This window comes from Antechinus flavipes, chromosome 5, assembly GCF_016432865.1.
Source record: "Antechinus flavipes isolate AdamAnt ecotype Samford, QLD, Australia chromosome 5, AdamAnt_v2, whole genome shotgun sequence".
NCBI classification, from domain to species: domain Eukaryota; kingdom Metazoa; phylum Chordata; class Mammalia; order Dasyuromorphia; family Dasyuridae; genus Antechinus; species Antechinus flavipes.
In genome coordinates this window covers 78,680,168-78,698,825 of record NC_067402.1, presented here as the reverse complement: position 1 = coordinate 78,698,825, position 18,658 = coordinate 78,680,168, and the positions used below count along the sequence as shown (strand labels likewise).

Below are 18,658 nucleotides of genomic sequence, written 5' to 3'. Positions count from 1 at the left end.
TCACATCATTCTACTATTATTTTGGAATTCCTACCTTTAATATTTATAAGAAGTGGGCTATAGTTGAAAGATCTTTGGTCTAAGAGTCAGGAAAGTCAGGATTTGAGTCCTCTTAGCTATCTTTACTTCTTAACTGATTTTGTGAGTTGCCTAACCTCTCCTCCTCTCATTTCCCTCATCTGTAAAATGATGATCCTAATAATTATATCACCTAACTTTATAACTTGCAGTACCTAATAGTATTGTTCCGAGGATCAAAATATGATAGTGTATATAAATTACTTTGCAAATCTTAAAACAGCAAATACATTCCAGGTATTGACTGTGCTAGTGTTGAACAATTTGGTTCAATTCAGTCACCAATATCAAATGAAGATCAAACATTTCATGAAATTGGCTCTTTGAATCAGGATATGATTCAATTTTGTTTCTTTTTATTACCAATTTAAACAAAGCAGCACAATTTGGTTGGGATTAAGAGTAAGAAGCTATTACAAAACCACTGAAAGAAGTCAGGACATCTGAGTGGTAGAGCTTCCAAGTGACATTTGCAAGCAATTGGCTGGAGGGCTTCAACTGCCTATTTTTTGACCTTGGGGCTTCTTGAAGGCAGAAGATCTTCTCGGCTGATAATTTGCTTTTAGGCTGGCCTGTTATTGTAATTGATGCTTACAAGAAAGAGGAAAAGTGAGAGTACCCTCTTTTTTTTTTTTTTTTTTTTGGTTAGGCAATTGCAGTTATGTGAATTGCATAGGGTCATACAGCTAGGATGTATTTAAGTGTCTGAGACCACATTTGAACTCAGGTTCCCTTGACTTCAGGGCTAGTGCTCTCTATTTATTGTGCCACCTAGCTGCCCCAAAAGAAGAGTACCCTGAGGAGACCTCAAATGTTAGCAGGTGATTTTGTTCATATGTTTGTGTACTGTTTCACATTTGTTTCTGGGGAAATCTTTGATATTGGGACATGCTACATCTTTCTTTTGGTGTTGGGAACAGAGAACATTTATGAAATTGTCATCCTTCATTTTTTTAAATGAACAGAGTAAAGGGTAGAGTTTTATACAATATGTTGTTTACTTAGGCAAGATACTCTTCCAACTTCACAATAACTTTGTACTTTGAAACTCAATAATCTTATGAGAGCGTCTAAAGAATGTGAAGACCGAGTTAGCATCCTGGATACTTTAGAATCAGCCAGACTCAGGATAAGCAAAAGTCCTTGAATCTTTGTTCTTTGTCAAAGGGAGAGGAATGGACACAGGAATCTCCTCTTTTTCTCCTGCCTGGAGTCACCATGGCTTGTCCTACTCCACCCTCTAATTCCTTCTCCCAATTTCTCTATATACTAACAGATTGAGCCAGCACAGAATGGTGGGGCGGGTCATTTTCCAAACATATGCTAATAGAGTATTGTCCAATTGGTAATTAGCCTTAAGTGCTTGGTTGTCCGGTCCTCAGTGCATAAACTCAAGAGGTTCACCCTCTACATCATCTCCACTTTCTTTTGTTTTAGAACACAGGTGGTCATACTATCCCTGACTTCTCAGGGAAGTGAGAGCTCCCAAAGGGAGGTGATCATGCCCTCCCTGACTTCTCAGGAAAGGAGGTGAAAGCACTAAAAAGGAGATGATCATGCCCTCCCCAACATCTCAGGAAGGGAAATGAAAAGCACCAAAGGGAAGTGGGGGTTGCTAGCGGGTTTCTGGACTGAAAGGTCTTATTAGAAATAGGTATGCACAAACCCATCAGCATGGGAGGTATTATACAAGCACATAGTAATAAAGCAGAGGCTGTTAGTGATGACTCTCCCCACAGTCAGTGCAAGCTCAATGTGGTGTAACAAGCATGAATTGTACATGCAAGTAGTGAGATAATAAACAATATAAATCAACATGGTGTTGTAAAAGATTTCCAGGAGTCCTAGAAGGAGGGTATGTAAGCAACAATCACAATACGCCTTCTTCAGCAGCCAAGAGATAGTCCAAAACCAATCGATTGTCCATTACTTCACATGTCAGGGAATCCAATGATCCCCACAAGGTTTTGAAGTCTTGCAACAATCTTATAATTTCTCAGAAAATCCAGTGATTCCTAGGGTGTTCAAGTCCTACAACAGTCTTATCATGTCTCAGAGAATCCAATGATTCCTGAGAGTTTTCAAGTTCTGCAACAGTCTTATCATGTCTCAGAGAATCCAATGATTCCTGAGGGTTTTCAAGTCCTACAACAATCTTATCATGTCTCAGAGAATCTAGTGATTCCTGAGGGTTTTGAAGTCCAACAATTTTTGATGTCCCTGAATCAAATGCCATAACTGCCAGGCTCTTTTAGTGGTGGGCAATCAGCAATGGAACCACCTGATGTTTCTTGGGTCTTCTCCTTTATTTCAAGGGTCTGCTCCATTTCTCTCTGATGGACAAGGCAAATACGGCTCCTTGGCACCCATCTGATTCCTTCTCCATCTGTAGAGATGCAAGCAAACCCTCTCCCCCAAGCAGTTAGCCTATCTGGTCCCTTCCATTCACCAATTTCTGGGTCTCTCCATATCACCTAGCAATTATCTAAAGATAGTGGAGCTGCTCGCACTGGACACTGCCCTTCCGGTGGGTTATAAAACCTAGCTGTCGGAGCCAGTGCATCTTTGTTAAAAATCAAGAAGTTAATAGTATAAAGTGCTAGATTTAGTAGTTCTCTAGGGTTACCTGTGGCTCCCCCCTTCTTTTGTTTTTGGAGCAGCATCTTAAAGTCTCTGTTTCTCCTCTCTACTATTGCCTGTCCTTGAGGATTAAAGGTATGCCAGTGGTGTGTAAAATCTTATACTGTGCACAAAAGTGTGCAAAATGTTTGGAGGTATATGCAGGACCATTATCTGTTTTTATTGCTTGTGGCACACCCATAATGGCAAATGCTTGTGTGATGAATTCAGTGACCACTCGGGCTGTCTCTTTTGCTGGTATTGCAAAAGTGAATCCTGAAAAGGTGTCTACCACAACATGGATAAAAGACAGACGACCGAAAGATTTATAATGGGTCATATCCATTTGACAAATTTCATTGAGTCTAAACCACGAGGGTTCTTCCCTGGAGGCAGTGTAGGAACATGGAAAGGAAAGCAAGCTGTACAGGCTTTTACTGTGCTCCTAGCTTCCTCTCTTGTTATTCCAAATTGTAAATGTAAAGCTCGAGTGGCCTGATGATATTTAAAATGAGGTTCTTGGGTTTCTTGAAATAAAGGAGTATTGGCCAACATAGTTAGACGGCTATCTGCCTTTGAATTACCATCAAAAACGGGACCTGGAAGTCCTAAGTATCTTAGGGTATACTTCATATCCTAAATATTGAAAAGGAGCATGTCTTTTAATTTTTTCTGGAGCTATGTACAATTTGTAATTTCTTAGTGTTTCTATGGTCTTTTGTAGACATGCTTCTTTCCAGCATTTGTTCCTCAGGTGCACATCCCAATATATTATCCATATAATATAATAGCATAACTTTTGGAAATGCTTTTCTTACTGAAGTAAGAGCAGCAGCAACATATATTTGACACTTAGTAGGGCTGTTTTTCATTCCCTAGCAAAACTGTCCATTCATATCTTTTATAAGGCTCAGCTAAGTTAACGCTGGGCACTGAAAAGGCAAATCTTTTTATATCCTCCTTATCTAGAGGGATAGAATAGAAACAATCCTTAATGTCTATAACCTAAAGAGGATATTCCCTAAGCAAGTGAGTAGGAGAAGGAAGTCCAGGCTGAAGAGTTTCCATCTGTTCATTTACCTTTCTCAAAACAATCAGCATCCTCCATTTTCCAGATTTCTTTCTTACAACAAATACAGGGGAATTCCAAGGACTTAGAGAAGGTTGTAAGTGTCCTTGGTCAAGCTGCTCCTGTACTATATCTAATAAGGCCTGAATTTTATTGCTACCTAAGAGCCACTGTTCTATCCACACTGGTGTTATCAGTTTTCCATTGGATAAGAATAGGTGAAAGTGTTGGCAGGCCTTCAACAGCAGCCATGCCTAAAAATCCGAAGCACTCATTTTTAACCCTAATTGTTGTGAGATGTCTCTTCCCCATAGATTGATGGGGATTTTTTCAACTATAAAAGGAGTAAAAACTCCTGTTTTGCCTTCAAAAGTCTATCTCATAGGGGTAGCACTAACTTCAGCTGTTATTGATCCTCCTACGCCAGACATGTAGGTGTCTGCTTTAATGTTTGGTCAATGGCTGGGCCATTTGGTACCTCTAATGACTGTACAAGCTGCACCTGTGTCTACCAATCCTTCTAATTGTATGCCATTTATATAGATCTACCAATCCTTCTAATTGTATGCCATTTATATAGATCGTGAGCTTAAGTCAGTCAGCTGTCACAGCTGCTGTACAGTATATTCCTGGATTTTGTTGCTTGGATGACTATCACCAGTTTGCTTATTAGGAGTCTGTATCAGTAAACCTGATGCTATTATTTCTCCTGGATGATAAGTTACACATCGTCTACCTGTATTAGTGACTGGGATATTTATTATCTACACATTCCCCAGTTTCCCACATCAGTGTATGGATGGATACTGTTTTGTACGTACTCTTAGGAGGTGAAATGGTCAAGCCTACTGTGCGTGGAGATAAGGAATATACAGGCTGGAGAAGAACAGATTTCACCTCTCCAGGGGATATCTCAATCGTCCCAGCTACATACAATTTTACTTTCCTCAATTGTAATCCCTTTCTCCCATCAGATTGCTTTCTGGCTGGTTAATTGTGTAATCCCTTTCTCCCATCAGATGGCTTCCTGGCTGATTGGTCATGTCTGGGTATTGAACTTCTAGGCACTCTCTGAGTGTAGCATTGGCTGCCATCATGCCCCAAGTGTTTTTTGCCTGGGACCCTGGGGCTGGGGCTCTCATCCCGTTTCCCTAAATCAGTCTACATTCTGAGGCCCAATGGAAGCCTCTCTTGCATTTTGGACATGGGTTTTGGGTCTTGTTCTCCCACCCTGTTTTCTCATTCTGTCTCTATATCAACATTGAGCTTTCAGATGCCCTACTTTACCACACTGAAAGCATTGATGAGTCTCTCTGGAAGTCCCTTCCAGAAAGGACTCTGTCTCCCCATGTTTGGATTTTGGGAAGTCTGCATCATAGTCTGGTTGTAAAAGGCATCTGTGCCCACTGTGGCACAATGTCTTATGAGTTCCTCTAAAGGAGCATCCTTGTGCAGTCCTAGTATAATTCTTCTGCAAACCTCATTAGCATTTTCTTTTGCAAGTTGCCTTATCATAATTTCTGTTGCTGCAATTTCACCAATAGTTCATATGACAGCTGTCTGCAAATGTCCCACAAAGTCAGCAAAAAGTTCATTTGGCCCTTGTGTTATTTTTGTGAAGGCTTCACTCTTGTCGTTCTTATTGTGGAGAGAAGCCCACGCTTTGATAGCATTAGCAGCAATTTGCTCATATGCTGCTATGGAGTAATTAATCTGTACTGAGATGTCTGCATAAGAACCTACACCTGTTACTTGGTCATAGGTGATTGGAGGATTAACTCCACTATGACTATTTTGTTGGGCTTGTATCCTACAGAGCTCACTATATTCAGAAAGCCACAAGTAGTTTTGTCCAGGTTCTAAGCATGTCCTTGCTATAGATTTCCAGTCCTTAGGGGTTAAGACTTCATAAGCCTAATTCTGTAATAACATCTTAACATAAGCTGATGTAGCCCCATAAAGAGTACAAGCCTTTTTCAGGTCTTTGAGGATTTCTATATCAAAAGGAGCATATCTTTTACTTTTTTGACCTGAATAGTTAAATTCTTGAATCACAGGATACATTTCTATTTTCCAATCAGCTAAATCCTGCCCTTCTTCTGTGGCTTTAAGTAGTGCTTTTTGCAATCTACTCATAGGAAGGGGTGATTTTTTAGGGGGAGGTGCTGGTGGCATCACTGCCCCTCCCACTACTCCTCCTCCCTCCATCCTGAAAGGTTGGACAATGATAACACTTATTTCACAGTGTTATTTTGAGTTTCAAATGAAACAATGCTTGTAAAATGCTTATCACAGTGCCTGACACATAGTAAGTGTTTAATAAATGCTTGTTTCCTTCCTTCTTCATCCATTCCCTTCAAGGAAAAATGTAATGGGCTGAGGCTTGAGTTGATGCACTGAGGTCCCAAGCACATGAGGCTAAATAGTAATTGGACCATACTCTATTAATATATAAGCTTGGAGAAAGAATGGCCCCCACCCACTCTTTGTGCAAGTCCTGATGTGTTGTATAGGAAATGACGATTTTGGTGGGTGGGGGCAGGGGAGTGGAAAAGGAAGGGGAGGAGAGACTTTTGGGACTGCCATTGCCTCGGTTGGCTCGGCTCGCGTCTCTCTCTGTTAGCTGGCTTCCTGTCGCAACTGCCTATATTTGCTATCACAATCTTTCTTGCCTATATTTGCTATCGCAATCTTTATTCACCTCTTCACTTCAATAAATATTGAAGATTTTCCCCTTAACCTGAATTCCTGACTCCGGCTGATTTTAAATACGTGGTCATTACAGAAAAAGAGCTTCATTTGGTGAATTATATAAAGTATTGCCACTCTAGTGATCATTAACTCAGTCTTGTATTATTTGGACCTATGAAGTGATTATGATATAAGAAAAGTGTATCCAGACACAATTTTACTGAAGTGATTGAATTATGGAACCAAAAACTTTAAATTAATCATTTTATAGATTCCTTTTGTGTAATTTGCCATTGATATCTTTATCAGATGAGAACACACCCCTACTAAGTGTGAACAAATATAAACAGAACCCAAGTGAGCATTCAAGTCCAACTCTTGAGAAAGAACCATTGCAGGGGTGCATGGTGAGGAGGAGGAAAGCCCCTCTTCCTTTCTCTACTCCCTAGGTCAGAACTGGTTGGAGTTGGACATTTCATCAAGTGTTTTGGTAGGATTCCTAAGACAGCAGGGGCTGTGGTAGTTTCACATCAGGCATCAAGGACTGGTTGGATGTTTTACATTCTACATTGAAGGTTTTACAGAGTCTAACAGAAAAATACTATAACAGATCTAAGGGAATATTCTGAGAAGTTTATCAAAAGTATTTCCCAGAGATGTTATCCTCTTTTTCCATGTGCTCTCTCAGTACAAGCCAACATTCCCCTGGTGGGAAAGTATACCATGGATTTTGCGATGTGTGTTCCAGTTGTATCAAATATACAATTTTCCTTAATAAATATTCAGTTCTAAAAGCTAATTAAGTCTGACTTACTAGTTGATATCAATTATTAATCATGCTACCATTGGGAGTCTGAGTTGACAGCACTTAAAAGGGTTATTCATGGAACACAAAGGGGAAAATATAGCCAGACATTGGGGGACCTGATTTGTCAATGAAAGTAAGAATGGTAATCAGAACCCTTTGAGTCTGGATGACTACATAGAGATCATTTAGATCCCTGTGATCTACCAGGTAATAACACCTGCTTGGTGATGTAATCCTACCTGCATAGCCTGTATATAACTTGCTATTTCTAAGCTGTACTTCCCCAGGCATTCTGGCCTGCTTATCTGCACTCAGTCTTCAGTAATTCATATCATTCTGACCTGGCCCAAACCTCCACTTCAATCTGCTCATTGGCTGGTGGAAGACTGGGAAGCTTTGGGAGCAGAGAGGTTGAGCCATATGGGAATGTTTCTGCAGGATCGATAAGTCACCTGTCCAGATAGGAGGAGAAACAGTTTGTCTAAGAAAGTTAAAATTTTTCCTTAAACCCAACTTTCACATAGTCTCTTCATACCTGACTGATTTATTTACTTTTTGTTTTCATTTGTGTTTCCTTACCAGCTTTGTGATTAGAAAGCATTTAAGGGTAGAGCTAATGATAATAAAAATATTCTTTATTTTCACTAGTCTTTACTTTGGAAGAATACCAGTGTCTTTTTGTCTGTCTTTATCTCGCTTTTCATGATCTCTGAGAGCCAGAACAGCTGGTCTGATTTCTGGCATTTCCACAGGTTGTGTATTCCACAGATCCCCAGACTAGAAGGGGACAAAGATAGCAGTGGCAAATATTTACTTCTAATAAGAGTTTGCAGAATTAGTTTCAACATTGTTATTCACTAAGTGAAAATCTGGACAATAGGATATACTTCAACGTGATTTTATTAATTTTTAAAGTGTGTACATTGCTTAAATTAGTTCATACATCCTAATGTAAGCTAGTTTGACATAATTAACAGTATGGCTAATTAAATGTAAACCAGAAAAGCCCATTTCCCATAAAGAAAAAAAAAAACATTTTTCTTTTTGATTTGCTAAAATCATTCATCAACAAGAATCAAAGTTTAGTTTTCACTCTCATTTCCCATTTATGGTTAAATTTACTAATGGTTAAAAAATAAAAATCTCTAAACATAGGTATGTCAATGCAAGTCAAGCTTTAACTTCTACTTTAATAATGACAGATTCTAGAATCCCATAATATTTAGCATCATAATAGAGTTTACTTAAGCAGATTGTATAATATAAGACTACTTTGGGTTGGTCATTGGCAGAGGGCATGGGTTTGAGGAATTTTTTACTTCAGCAGAGTAAATGATAAAATCTAGGCTATGAAGAATTGTTCTTTATTCCATAAAAGCTACAGCTCAGTCCCTCTTCGGCGTAGAAAACTTTGCTAGTACTTTTCTTTTGCATTTAATGTGTATCTTCTTATCCCAGGAAAATCTATGTACTTTTCATATCCTTTAGACTCTGGGAGGTCAGGAACTCTCTCTTATCTAAACTTCCTATTTCATCTAGTGCTTTATACACAATATACCCCAGGCAAGATGAAAACTAGAAATTCAGAGAGAGGAAAAAGCAGCTCAGATTAGTTTAATGTTTTATATCAGTCTGAAAAATACTTTCTATCTCTAGCAAGAAATGGGAAGTCTGATGAAAGATGCTGGATATATCTATAACCTACCACATCTTAAAATCAAATAAAATTTTGATTCCCACCTTACTCTCTTTATTAATAGTTTTAAGATCAGAATAATCTATTCTATATATTACCCCAAAACAATTAGAGACTTTGGTTGAGTAATTTTGTAATAATTTGTGGTTTTTATAGTCTGTGTATTGTTTTATGGTCAAGAAAATGATTCACATTAGGTAGACTATCCCACCACTTAAAGAGAAAATTCTCTGCCATGAGTTTTAGCCATGGAGTAATCTTAGCTTCTCCTCTCTCTCCTTTTGCCAGGAGCTCTTTTAATTCTTCCTTTGACATATAATAATAATTTTTCAGTTCTCTTGAATCAGGATTCAAAGTTACATCCTTTGTCATCAATAGTAGATAAGCAATTTCATGTTCTCCCCAAGTCTCATCTGACTGAGCCTTGTAATGGTAGCGTGTCATATAGATGATATCATCCAAGGGAACCTGTGACCAAATTTGGTACACTGTTAGCAATCCTATCAGCAAAAAATGCTTTCATTTTCTAAATGCAAAGAAAGTATTTAGTGTAATATAAAGGATGTTGGATTTGTTATCAGAGGGCCAGCATTTGAAATCCAGACCAGCCACTTGATACCCCAGTGGCCTTGAACAATCCATTTAATCTATATAATCTATAATCTTTAATCTTAATTTCTTTATCTATTTAATTTTTCCATTTTTATTCTCAATGCTTAACACAATACCTAACACATAAAGCTTGCTCTTCCTAAATCCTGAAATCCTGCTGCCATCATCTTTTTTAAAAAGTTTAACTCCTCCTGTTACCTACTTAATCTCCATTTGATCTACAGCTAAGATAACTCCTAGACTATGGCTAAAATTTCTACCAAAAATATTATTAGCAAATCATTCTTTTGAAATAGCAGGATGCACTAAAGAGATTATTACTACAACAATTTTGCAACATTGCATAATCGACAAAAATTCAATTTGAAATAGAAAAAAACAGTACTATAGATAGTAGGGTCCTGGGCATGGAATAGTCAGATAATTTGTAAGAATTATAACTGTTAGTTTATATTATCAGGGTCTGCCTGATATAACCTTTTAAACTGTCACTAAAAATGTTAACTGAAACAATGAAAGAGAATAAAATGTTTGTAAAATGAACTTTCCAGTTCATCATGGTAACTGCAATCAGGATATAAATTTTTATCCAAAGTTATGCTATTTCAATATTAAGTTATATGACTTTAGGAGGATAAGTGGACAGAAGTTTCATATTACTAGTCCTTATTTTGGGCAAATCTTGCTTTCATGGTTTGAGGAATTTTTAATTTCAGATAAAATCTTGGTTAATTTATAAGAGTTATAATTGCTTATTTATATTGTCAGGTTCTGCCTGAGATGGCAAAACATTATACCATGGAAATATTTGAGTCCCAAGGTACTGGGCCAGTTAGATACTAGAAAGCTAATTATTGCTTGCTACCATAGAAGGAAAAATATGAGGCTTCTTGATTGAATTAAGCTTCTTTCTTTTCTTATTTTTTTAATGGTCTTGTCTCAAAAAGAACATTCTTGTTATGCTACCTACATGCAACTTTTAGCTTAGGATGAGCTAGGAAGGAGTCAGGAGATCTGGATTCTAGTTTTAATTCAGTCATTAATCATCTGGGTGACCTTCAGTAAGTCACACATAACTTCTTCATTTGTAAAATAAGCTGAAGATAGAAGTTTCTTTTTGTTCTCATGCTCAATGTTCTAAAATTCCAAGACCTTGTCTACCTGTTATCCCAGGTACAGACAATGAAAGCAACAAATTAAAATCAATAGGTCATAGATTTAGAGCTGGAGAGGACCTTTAAGATCATTCAATCCAGCCCTTCAATTTACAGAGAAATGCCTAAGATAACACAGTTAGTCAATATCGGATCTGAACCCAGATCCTCCTAATTCCTACTCTAATACTTTATCCACTACTCCATGTTGCTTCCCACCATTTTACTAGAACTCTAGGTATTAAGAACTAAAATTTTTCTAATGCTGTATCAATAACACATTACCATATTATCTATGAATGTAATTTGATCACTAGATCAAGATCCACTCAAGATAACTTAAGACAATTATCTTAGAGCTGACCCAACTCCAGGCACAGAACACTTTAAACTTTTCCCATATGATCAGTTTTCAATTCCTGTAGTTGATGTAACTATTTCTGGGACATAAGACTAGTTACCTGTTCCAGAGGAATGCCTAACTCATCCTGTACTCTTCTCTGTGCTGCTCTCCTTACTCCAATTGCATTGTTTTCATCCAGTTCTAGGGTGTTGCTTAATGGATGACTAGAACAAGAGTCTGTAAAGTACCCTGAAAGAATAAAAGAGAGGGTATATTTAGTCTTCTGTGTTCTTGTAATATTCCAAACAAAACAGAATTTAGTACTAATGCTCTTGGGAAAATTATTTATTTATCCCTCTTTCACCAGGAATATCACTTGCAATATGGTCTACTGAAAGAGAAAGGAGAAAAAAAAGACCTTTTTCTGAACAGTAAAATGTTGATCCAGTGGGAAAAAAACATGCAAGAAAATCTATTTCACAAGGTTGTCACAGTGATCAGGAAAATGACAAACAAGTACCAATACAGATATTTTAAGAAAATGCATTTTTGGATAGAAAAATGCTCAACTAAATTGTGCTTATAAGATGATAGTTTATTATATGATACAGAAAATAAATGTAGGATTCACTGAAGACTCTTCCCTAAAGCAATCAATAAATTGTGATTATCTCACCAACATAACATTGGGAATTATTTGTAAGAAAAATATCATTTAACTCCTGTGCAAAGCCACAAAGCAATCTCACCCTCTACATGTTCATGTGTTTGTAATTTTTAGGGTTCTAGAGGTAAAGGACTTTAGACATTACTAGTCCAGGGCTTCTAAACCTATGTTGATTTATTTCTCTTTTGATAACTGCAAATTATATTAATTTATATAATTATATTAATAACTGCATTTCAACATACTGATTTTATTTGTAATCTTATGCTTTTTATTTTATTCATTTAAATACATTATTTTGAGAAGGGTTCTAATGGTTTCACCACAATGCCAAAGGGATCCATAACATGAAAGGAAATTTAAAGTTTAAAAATTCCTGATCCATTTTGGAGTATTTACCACCAGGTCATCAGAACTCAAAATGGCAAATGCCAAACCAAAGAGAGAAGATAAAATTGGGAAAGAATAAGGAATATAGAGACAAGAAGATAGAGAAGAAAGAAAATGAAAACAAGGAATGGATGTCAGGACTAGGAGCCAGAGAAAAGAGTAAGTCCTAGCTCCCTTCTCGATATCATTCTGCATATTTCATCCTTCCTGGCACAGTAATAATTGAAACAAGAAGTTATACATTTTTGTCAACAACTTAATAATTTCATGTTTGAGTTCATTCAGAACTCTTGGATGAATGCTTGCTGGTCTTAGTGCTTTGCTAATATTCAAATTATCAGTTTGGGGTAGAATCTCCTAGGCTCTCTTTAGTTGTCCACTGAAGATCTTTGGATGAGTCACATACAAAAAATTTGCAAAGCTTTTACTTTTAAAATTAATCTAGGATCTGTATTTGCTTGATCTCTTTCTACCTTTTTATTTGATCATACTTAAATAATTTCAATATTTGGGTTAGGGCTTAGGTATGTTGAATTTGTAGGAATAAAATACAAATGAAATGTAAACTAACTATAATAAATATTTTTTCCTAAGTCTCCTAGGCATAATCTTTATTTTAGCTCTAGCAATTTTCAAACATTAAAAGAGCTTTAGCATTTTTTGATTGCTAAGTGAGGATTTCTACTTCTGAAGTTCATTTCTTTGAAAAATAGCTTATTTTAAAAATTACTTTAGTAAAATTCATTTCTAATTGCCTTAAGCAGCAGTGATAGACACTCTGAGACTGGGACACTAATAGAGTCATCAATTACTCCCAAATCCAAACAAGAGAGTTCTGTCTGAAATCAGACAGAATAATATTCAAGTGGAGAGACTTACCTGGAAAGGTAATTTTAGAGTCTGATCTCTCCTGCACCAGTAGTTGATTTTTGCTATTGAACAAGACAACACTGAAAGCTCGATGTAAGAGTCCTGAAAAAAAATGAAGATATCCTTTAAACAAAGTTAATAAGATGTATGTTGGTCATTGCTTTACTGTATTGTACTCATACACAGCCATTTTACCATGACTGAAAACTGTAGATGAGGATGAATATAGACAGAGTTATAAGGAAAGACTTGGTGAGCATCTACTCTCTCAGTTGCCTGATAAATGTATCATTAATTACGTGGAAAGTCAAAATCGTCCCAATTAAGAGACATATCTTTAATAAAAACATTACAAGTAGCAAGAGCATAAGGTGATCCAGTCTTTTATAAGAGGGCACAGCCCACGTTCCACAACATGTCAATCTAGGAAACCACTGGGGAAACTCTTCTGAAGTGAACACATTCATCTTTCTACTGTACCTTTTTGGATGTTTTTATACAAATGACATGTCTTCTTGTCCTCTGCACCAATCACATTATCATTTTCATCAATAATGATGCATAACTCTGCCAAGCGCCCCATTTGATACATATCCAAGTGACTACTATTTTCTTCTGACATAGTTTTCAGTCTTTATCCTACCTGTATCACAGAAAAAAGTGAAAGAATTGGGCATGTTACTGGAAATATTAAAAGAACAACAATAATTATATAATCCTTAAAAGTTTTTACATTTATCACATCATTTGATTCTTTTGTGTATGTGTGTGGGTGACATAAGTTGTATTATATTCATTTAACAAATGAAAAATCTAAGTTCAACCAGTAATGCCTTGTCCAAATTTCCAGGGGTCATAGACGGCTGAACTAAAAATCAAAGATTCTGACCAATGCCCTTTCAACAAATTATGTGTTACCACTAATCTTTAACTTCTGCTGGTTATTTCTCTCTTAAGATAATTCTGATTTTACAACCTCTAGTTGTAATCAAGGATTTGTTTTCCATATTGAGTATGGTAATACTGAAATAGAGCAAAATTAGTAGACCTGAGTTTTAGTCTATGCTCTGAAACTAACTCAACAGGTGCCTTGGGCAAGGCCAAAAACTTCTGTAGATCTGTTTCCTTAATTGTACTTTGAACAAGCTGGATTAGGTGATCTCTATAAATGTAATGATTCTCAGTTTTGTATCTAAATATGAAATTTGACATTTCAAACTGATTTGTCCCATAAACATCTCAAACACCATATCAAAACAGAAGTCATTATCTTTTCCCCAAAACGTATCCCTCTTCTGAACTAGCTTATAACTTTTGGTCACCCAAGTTCACAACCTCAGTACTATATTCAAGTCATGATTTTCTCTTAGTGCTGCTATCTCCCCAACATCTTTTACTTTCTCTTTACTCACATAGGCATTGTCTTGGTTGAGACCCTCAACATTTCTTGCCTAACTATTGCAATAGCTTCTTATTTATTCTCCCTATCTCAAATCTCATTCTCTCCAAAGCATCCTACTCCACAAAGTAGGCTGCCAATGGGATTTTCCTAAAATGCAAACTATGTTCCCATTCCTTCTAACTCAATAAATTCTGTTAGTTCCCTGGTACTTTAGTATTTCTAATCCTAAAATTCTAAATAATCTAAAACATGCATTTAAGCCTATTCCAGAGTTTGTCATCTAGTAAAAAGTCAATGGCCTTTTTTTGCATGCATTCTCATGTATTCTCTGCTTCTGAAATTAGATGTAACAGAATTGACCAGAGATGATGAAACGTCACAAAATGCAAGAATTCCATAAAGGAAAATTTAAAATTTTTCCCCCCTCAATGACAACTATCCAAACTCTGGCAATCACTTTTTATCCTGATATTTCCTTATCTGTGAGAAGTTAAAACTATCTCTTTTCTTCTTCATCCAGGGGTTGTCTTTCTAAGAATATCGAGAAGCATGGGAGACAATTATGTAGAGAAAGAACTTTCAGAAGATAGTAAAGAAATCTCTATAAAAATAATAATGCATATTTATAACTGACCTGTATTGGAGATTGAAATTCACCTTACTGTCAGTTCTTGAATTCACAGTTGAAATCAGTCAAACTTTGTGAATATCTCGAACTCTGCTTTAGTTTTTATTTTGGGTTGCCTTTTATAATTTGAGAATTAGGAAAAAGGGAAGGCACTTTTACTCATAGAACATCTAGTTGTCCCCTGAAGTCAATTATATCTTCATCTCATCATATCTTTTGCAATTAAGAGGGTGGAAAAGCTTTAGGTCATGTTACTCAGCTAAAAGAATTTGAAAAAGTTTTCACTTTGTACCTTCATGCAAGAAAATTAAAGTACAATCCAGATTATGAAAGAAGAGAAGAGATGGGATAAAAGAAGATGACTAATGTTCTTTGGTTCGGTTTCTTGGGGGTCTTTGAGGCAGCCTTCGTTTCAGTTCAGAAATCACCAGAAGAGTAGCCAGGGGTTAAAGTCCCAATCCTTTATTGTCTCCTTGCCTGATGCTGGGCAGCTTTCTGGAGAGCCTTTCAGTCTGGCCTTGGTCTTAGTGGGGGAAGTGCAGGAGACCAGGCCACCCTCCAGAAAGATCAAAGATTGAACTGAATTTCTCCTCTTGGTTCTGAGAGCTTAAGCTCCTGTCTCCAGTCCTTTGTCTTCTCTGCCTTCTCTGAGGGTTTTCTGAGTCCCAGTTTATATGTTCTACACTGAGTATAAACCAATCATTCGATCACTAGGAAACCATTATTTGTTGCAAGATTAAATATATCATACTGAACCATGCTAAACTAGATAACTATTGTCTCTATCAATTCCACTGATTTAGCACTTTGTAAGAATTCAGTGTTGACTGAAAGGGACCCACATGTGCAAAAATGTTTGTGGCGGCCCTTTTTGTAGTGGCCAGAAATGGAAACGTAGATGCCCATCAGTTGGAGAATGGCTGAATAAATTGTGGTATATAAATGTTATGGAATATTATTGTTCTGTGAGAAATGACCAGCAGGATGATTTCAGAAAGGCCTGGAGAGAGTTACATGAATTGATGCTGAGTGAAGTGAACAGATCTAGGAGATGATTATACATGGCAACAACAAGATTATATGATGATCAATTCTGATGGATGTGGCTCTCTTCAACAATGAGAGAATTCAAACCAGTTCCAGTTGTTCAGTGATGAAGAGAGCTATATACACCTTGAGAGGGGACTAGGAGAATTGATTGTGGACCACAACATAGCATCTTCACTTTTTCTGTTGATGCTTGCTTGCATTTTGTTTTCTTTCGCAGGTTTTGTTTTCCTTCTTTACCTGATTTTTCTTGTGCAGCAAAGATAACTGTATAAATATAGATATTGGATTTAACATATTTAAACATTTAACATGTATTAGACTACCTGACATCTAGGGGAGGAGGGTGAGGGGAAGGAAGAAAAAATTTAGAACAGAAAGTTGTGCAAGAGTCAATTCTGAAAAATTACCCATGCATATGTTTTGTAAATAAAAAGCTTTAATAAAAATTTTTTAAAGACTCATCTTGTTCCCAGGTTCAGGATATCATCACAGTAGCATTAGATATTTTGACTAAAAGAGTCCCATTCTCCCCTTATTCTAGACCCCATTTCTAACACAGAGCTGGGACAATTGTTTTTAGAAATGTTGCGGCTTCCAGGTTTCTAGAAGAATCTCTGAAAATAGCTGTGCAACACCCTGAAGTCTGGGATTGTGCGCTCTCCATTCTGAAAACAGAACCCTACCTTAACAAAGATCTAAAAGTCAAGAAATGGGCTAATTAAGGGGTGAGAGAGAATGAAGAAAGGGAAGGCGTGAGGTAGAATGGGGTAAATTATCTCACATAAAAGAGGCAAGAAAAAGTTTTTATAGTAGAGGGAAAGAGGAGGGAGGTGAGAGGGAGTAAATGAACTTTATCCTCATGAGAATTGGCTCGAAGAAATAACAACACTCACTTGGGGATAAAAATCTGTATTTTACCCTATAGGAAAATAGGGGAAGAAGATGACAGAAGTGGAGGGTGAAAAAAAGGAGGGCAGATTGGGAGAGTCAGAAGTGAAATACTTTTGAGAAAAGGGACATGGTGAAAAAAGAGAGAATAGAACAACTAACTGGGGGACTAGAATGGAGGGAAATACAATTAGCAATAGTAACTGTCAAAAAAATTTCAAATCAAATTTCTCCAAAAAGGACTCATTTCTCAAACATATAGAGAACTAAGTCAAATTTAGAAAAATAAGAGTCATTCTCCAATAGATGAATGATCAAAATGTATGAACAATTTTCAGAGAAACAAAACCATCCATAGCCATAAGAAAATAAAAGTTCTAACTCACTATTGATTAGACAAATGCTTATTGAAACAATTCTAAGGAACTGCCACATACCTATTAAACTGACTAATAGGACGGAAAAAAAAAATGACAAACATTAGAAAGAACATGGGAAAAATGAGACATTAATGCACATTTTGTGGAATTGTGAACTGATTCAACCATTCCATAGAGTAATTTAGAACAATGCTCAAAGACCATGCATAATCTTTGACCTGGCAATACCATTACTAAGTCTATATCCCAGAAGAGATAAAAAAAAACTAAAAAGAAAAAAAAGGATTTATTTATACAAAAATATTTATAGCAGCCCTTTTCTTATGGCAAAGAATTGGAAATTAAGAAAATGCTCATCAGTTGGAGAGTAATTGAATAAATTGTAGCATGTGATTGTGATGGAATACTATTGTGCCATAAGAAATGATGAACAGGATGCTGTCAAAATAACCTGGTAAGACTTCTATGAGCTCATGTAAAGTGACATGTACTGTGTCCAAAGTCACAACAATATTGTAAGATCATCAGATATGAATTCTCAGCAATACAATAATCAAAGACAATTCTGAAGAGCTCATGATAAGAAAAAAAATGCTGTGCATCTCCAGAGGGAAAAAATTGATAGTGTCTGCTTATAGATTGAAATATATTTTTCTTGTGGGTTTTTTAATCTATTTTCTTTTACAACATGACTAATATGGAAATGTTTTTGTATGACTACACATTTATTACATATATTGAATTGCTTGCCTTCTCAGTGGTGGGGAGAGAGGTAGGAAGAGAGCAAAGAAGAGAATTTGGAACTCAAAGTTTTAAAAACAAATGTTAAAAATTGTTTTTACATGTAACTGTGGAAAAATTGAAAAACCAAATAAATTCCAAAAGAAAAGAAATATCCTGGCTTTGTTGTCCATCTGCTTTTACTCCAACTTCAGATCTTATATTTTGGGTTCACTCTTTATTCCACATGATTCATCAAATTAATTTTCCTTCTGGGAAACGTCCCCAATTTAACAATAAGAACATGAGAAATGTCAAGGTACTTTGGCAAGATAACAATCTGGATGATCTCAGTCACAGCAAAATCCACAATTGTATTATGTAATTTTTGTATTGCTTTGACCAGCACCAAATGTTCTCTGAACACAAACATCTGCCAAATCCATGTTCTGGTGATGAAAACATGCAATGGATCAAACTTGTCACATTATTGTTTCCCCTCATTATCAGGGCTACAGCTCACCATACAGAGATTGGTATAAATATTGAGATTTGGCCACATTTAAGCAGTTGCCCCCTAAGGGATGGGCCCT

General features: G+C 36.5%; 1 protein-coding gene across 1 annotated transcript; it reads right to left on the bottom strand.

Annotated features, from left to right (window-relative positions):
• Positions 1–8,147: 8,147 nt before the first annotated feature.
• On the bottom strand, positions 8,148–13,619 carry LOC127564545 (isopentenyl-diphosphate Delta-isomerase 1-like). Its single transcript, XM_052001145.1, has 4 exons — positions 13,478–13,619; positions 13,007–13,099; positions 11,189–11,319; positions 8,148–9,429 (listed from the first exon to the last, which is right to left on the bottom strand). The coding sequence occupies exons 1-4, from the start codon at positions 13,617–13,619 to the stop codon at positions 9,112–9,114; spliced, it is 684 nt and encodes a 227-aa protein (XP_051857105.1). The 3' UTR covers positions 8,148–9,111.
• Between the last annotated feature and the right edge of the window lie 5,039 nt (positions 13,620–18,658).

Bases quoted from the DNA above. Each gene is read 5' to 3' on its own strand.
- LOC127564545 (XM_052001145.1), bottom strand. From the start codon at position 13,619: ATGTCAGAAGAAAATAGTAGTCACTTGGATATGTATCAAATGGGGCGC. The intron at 13,100-13,477 runs GTACAGTAGAAA...ATTTTTTTTCAG, and splicing joins GTATAAAAACATCCAAAAAG to GACTCTTACATCGAGCTTTC. The intron at 11,320-13,006 runs GTAAGTCTCTCC...TTATTCTTTCAG, and splicing joins CTCTAAAATTACCTTTCCAG to GGTACTTTACAGACTCTTGT.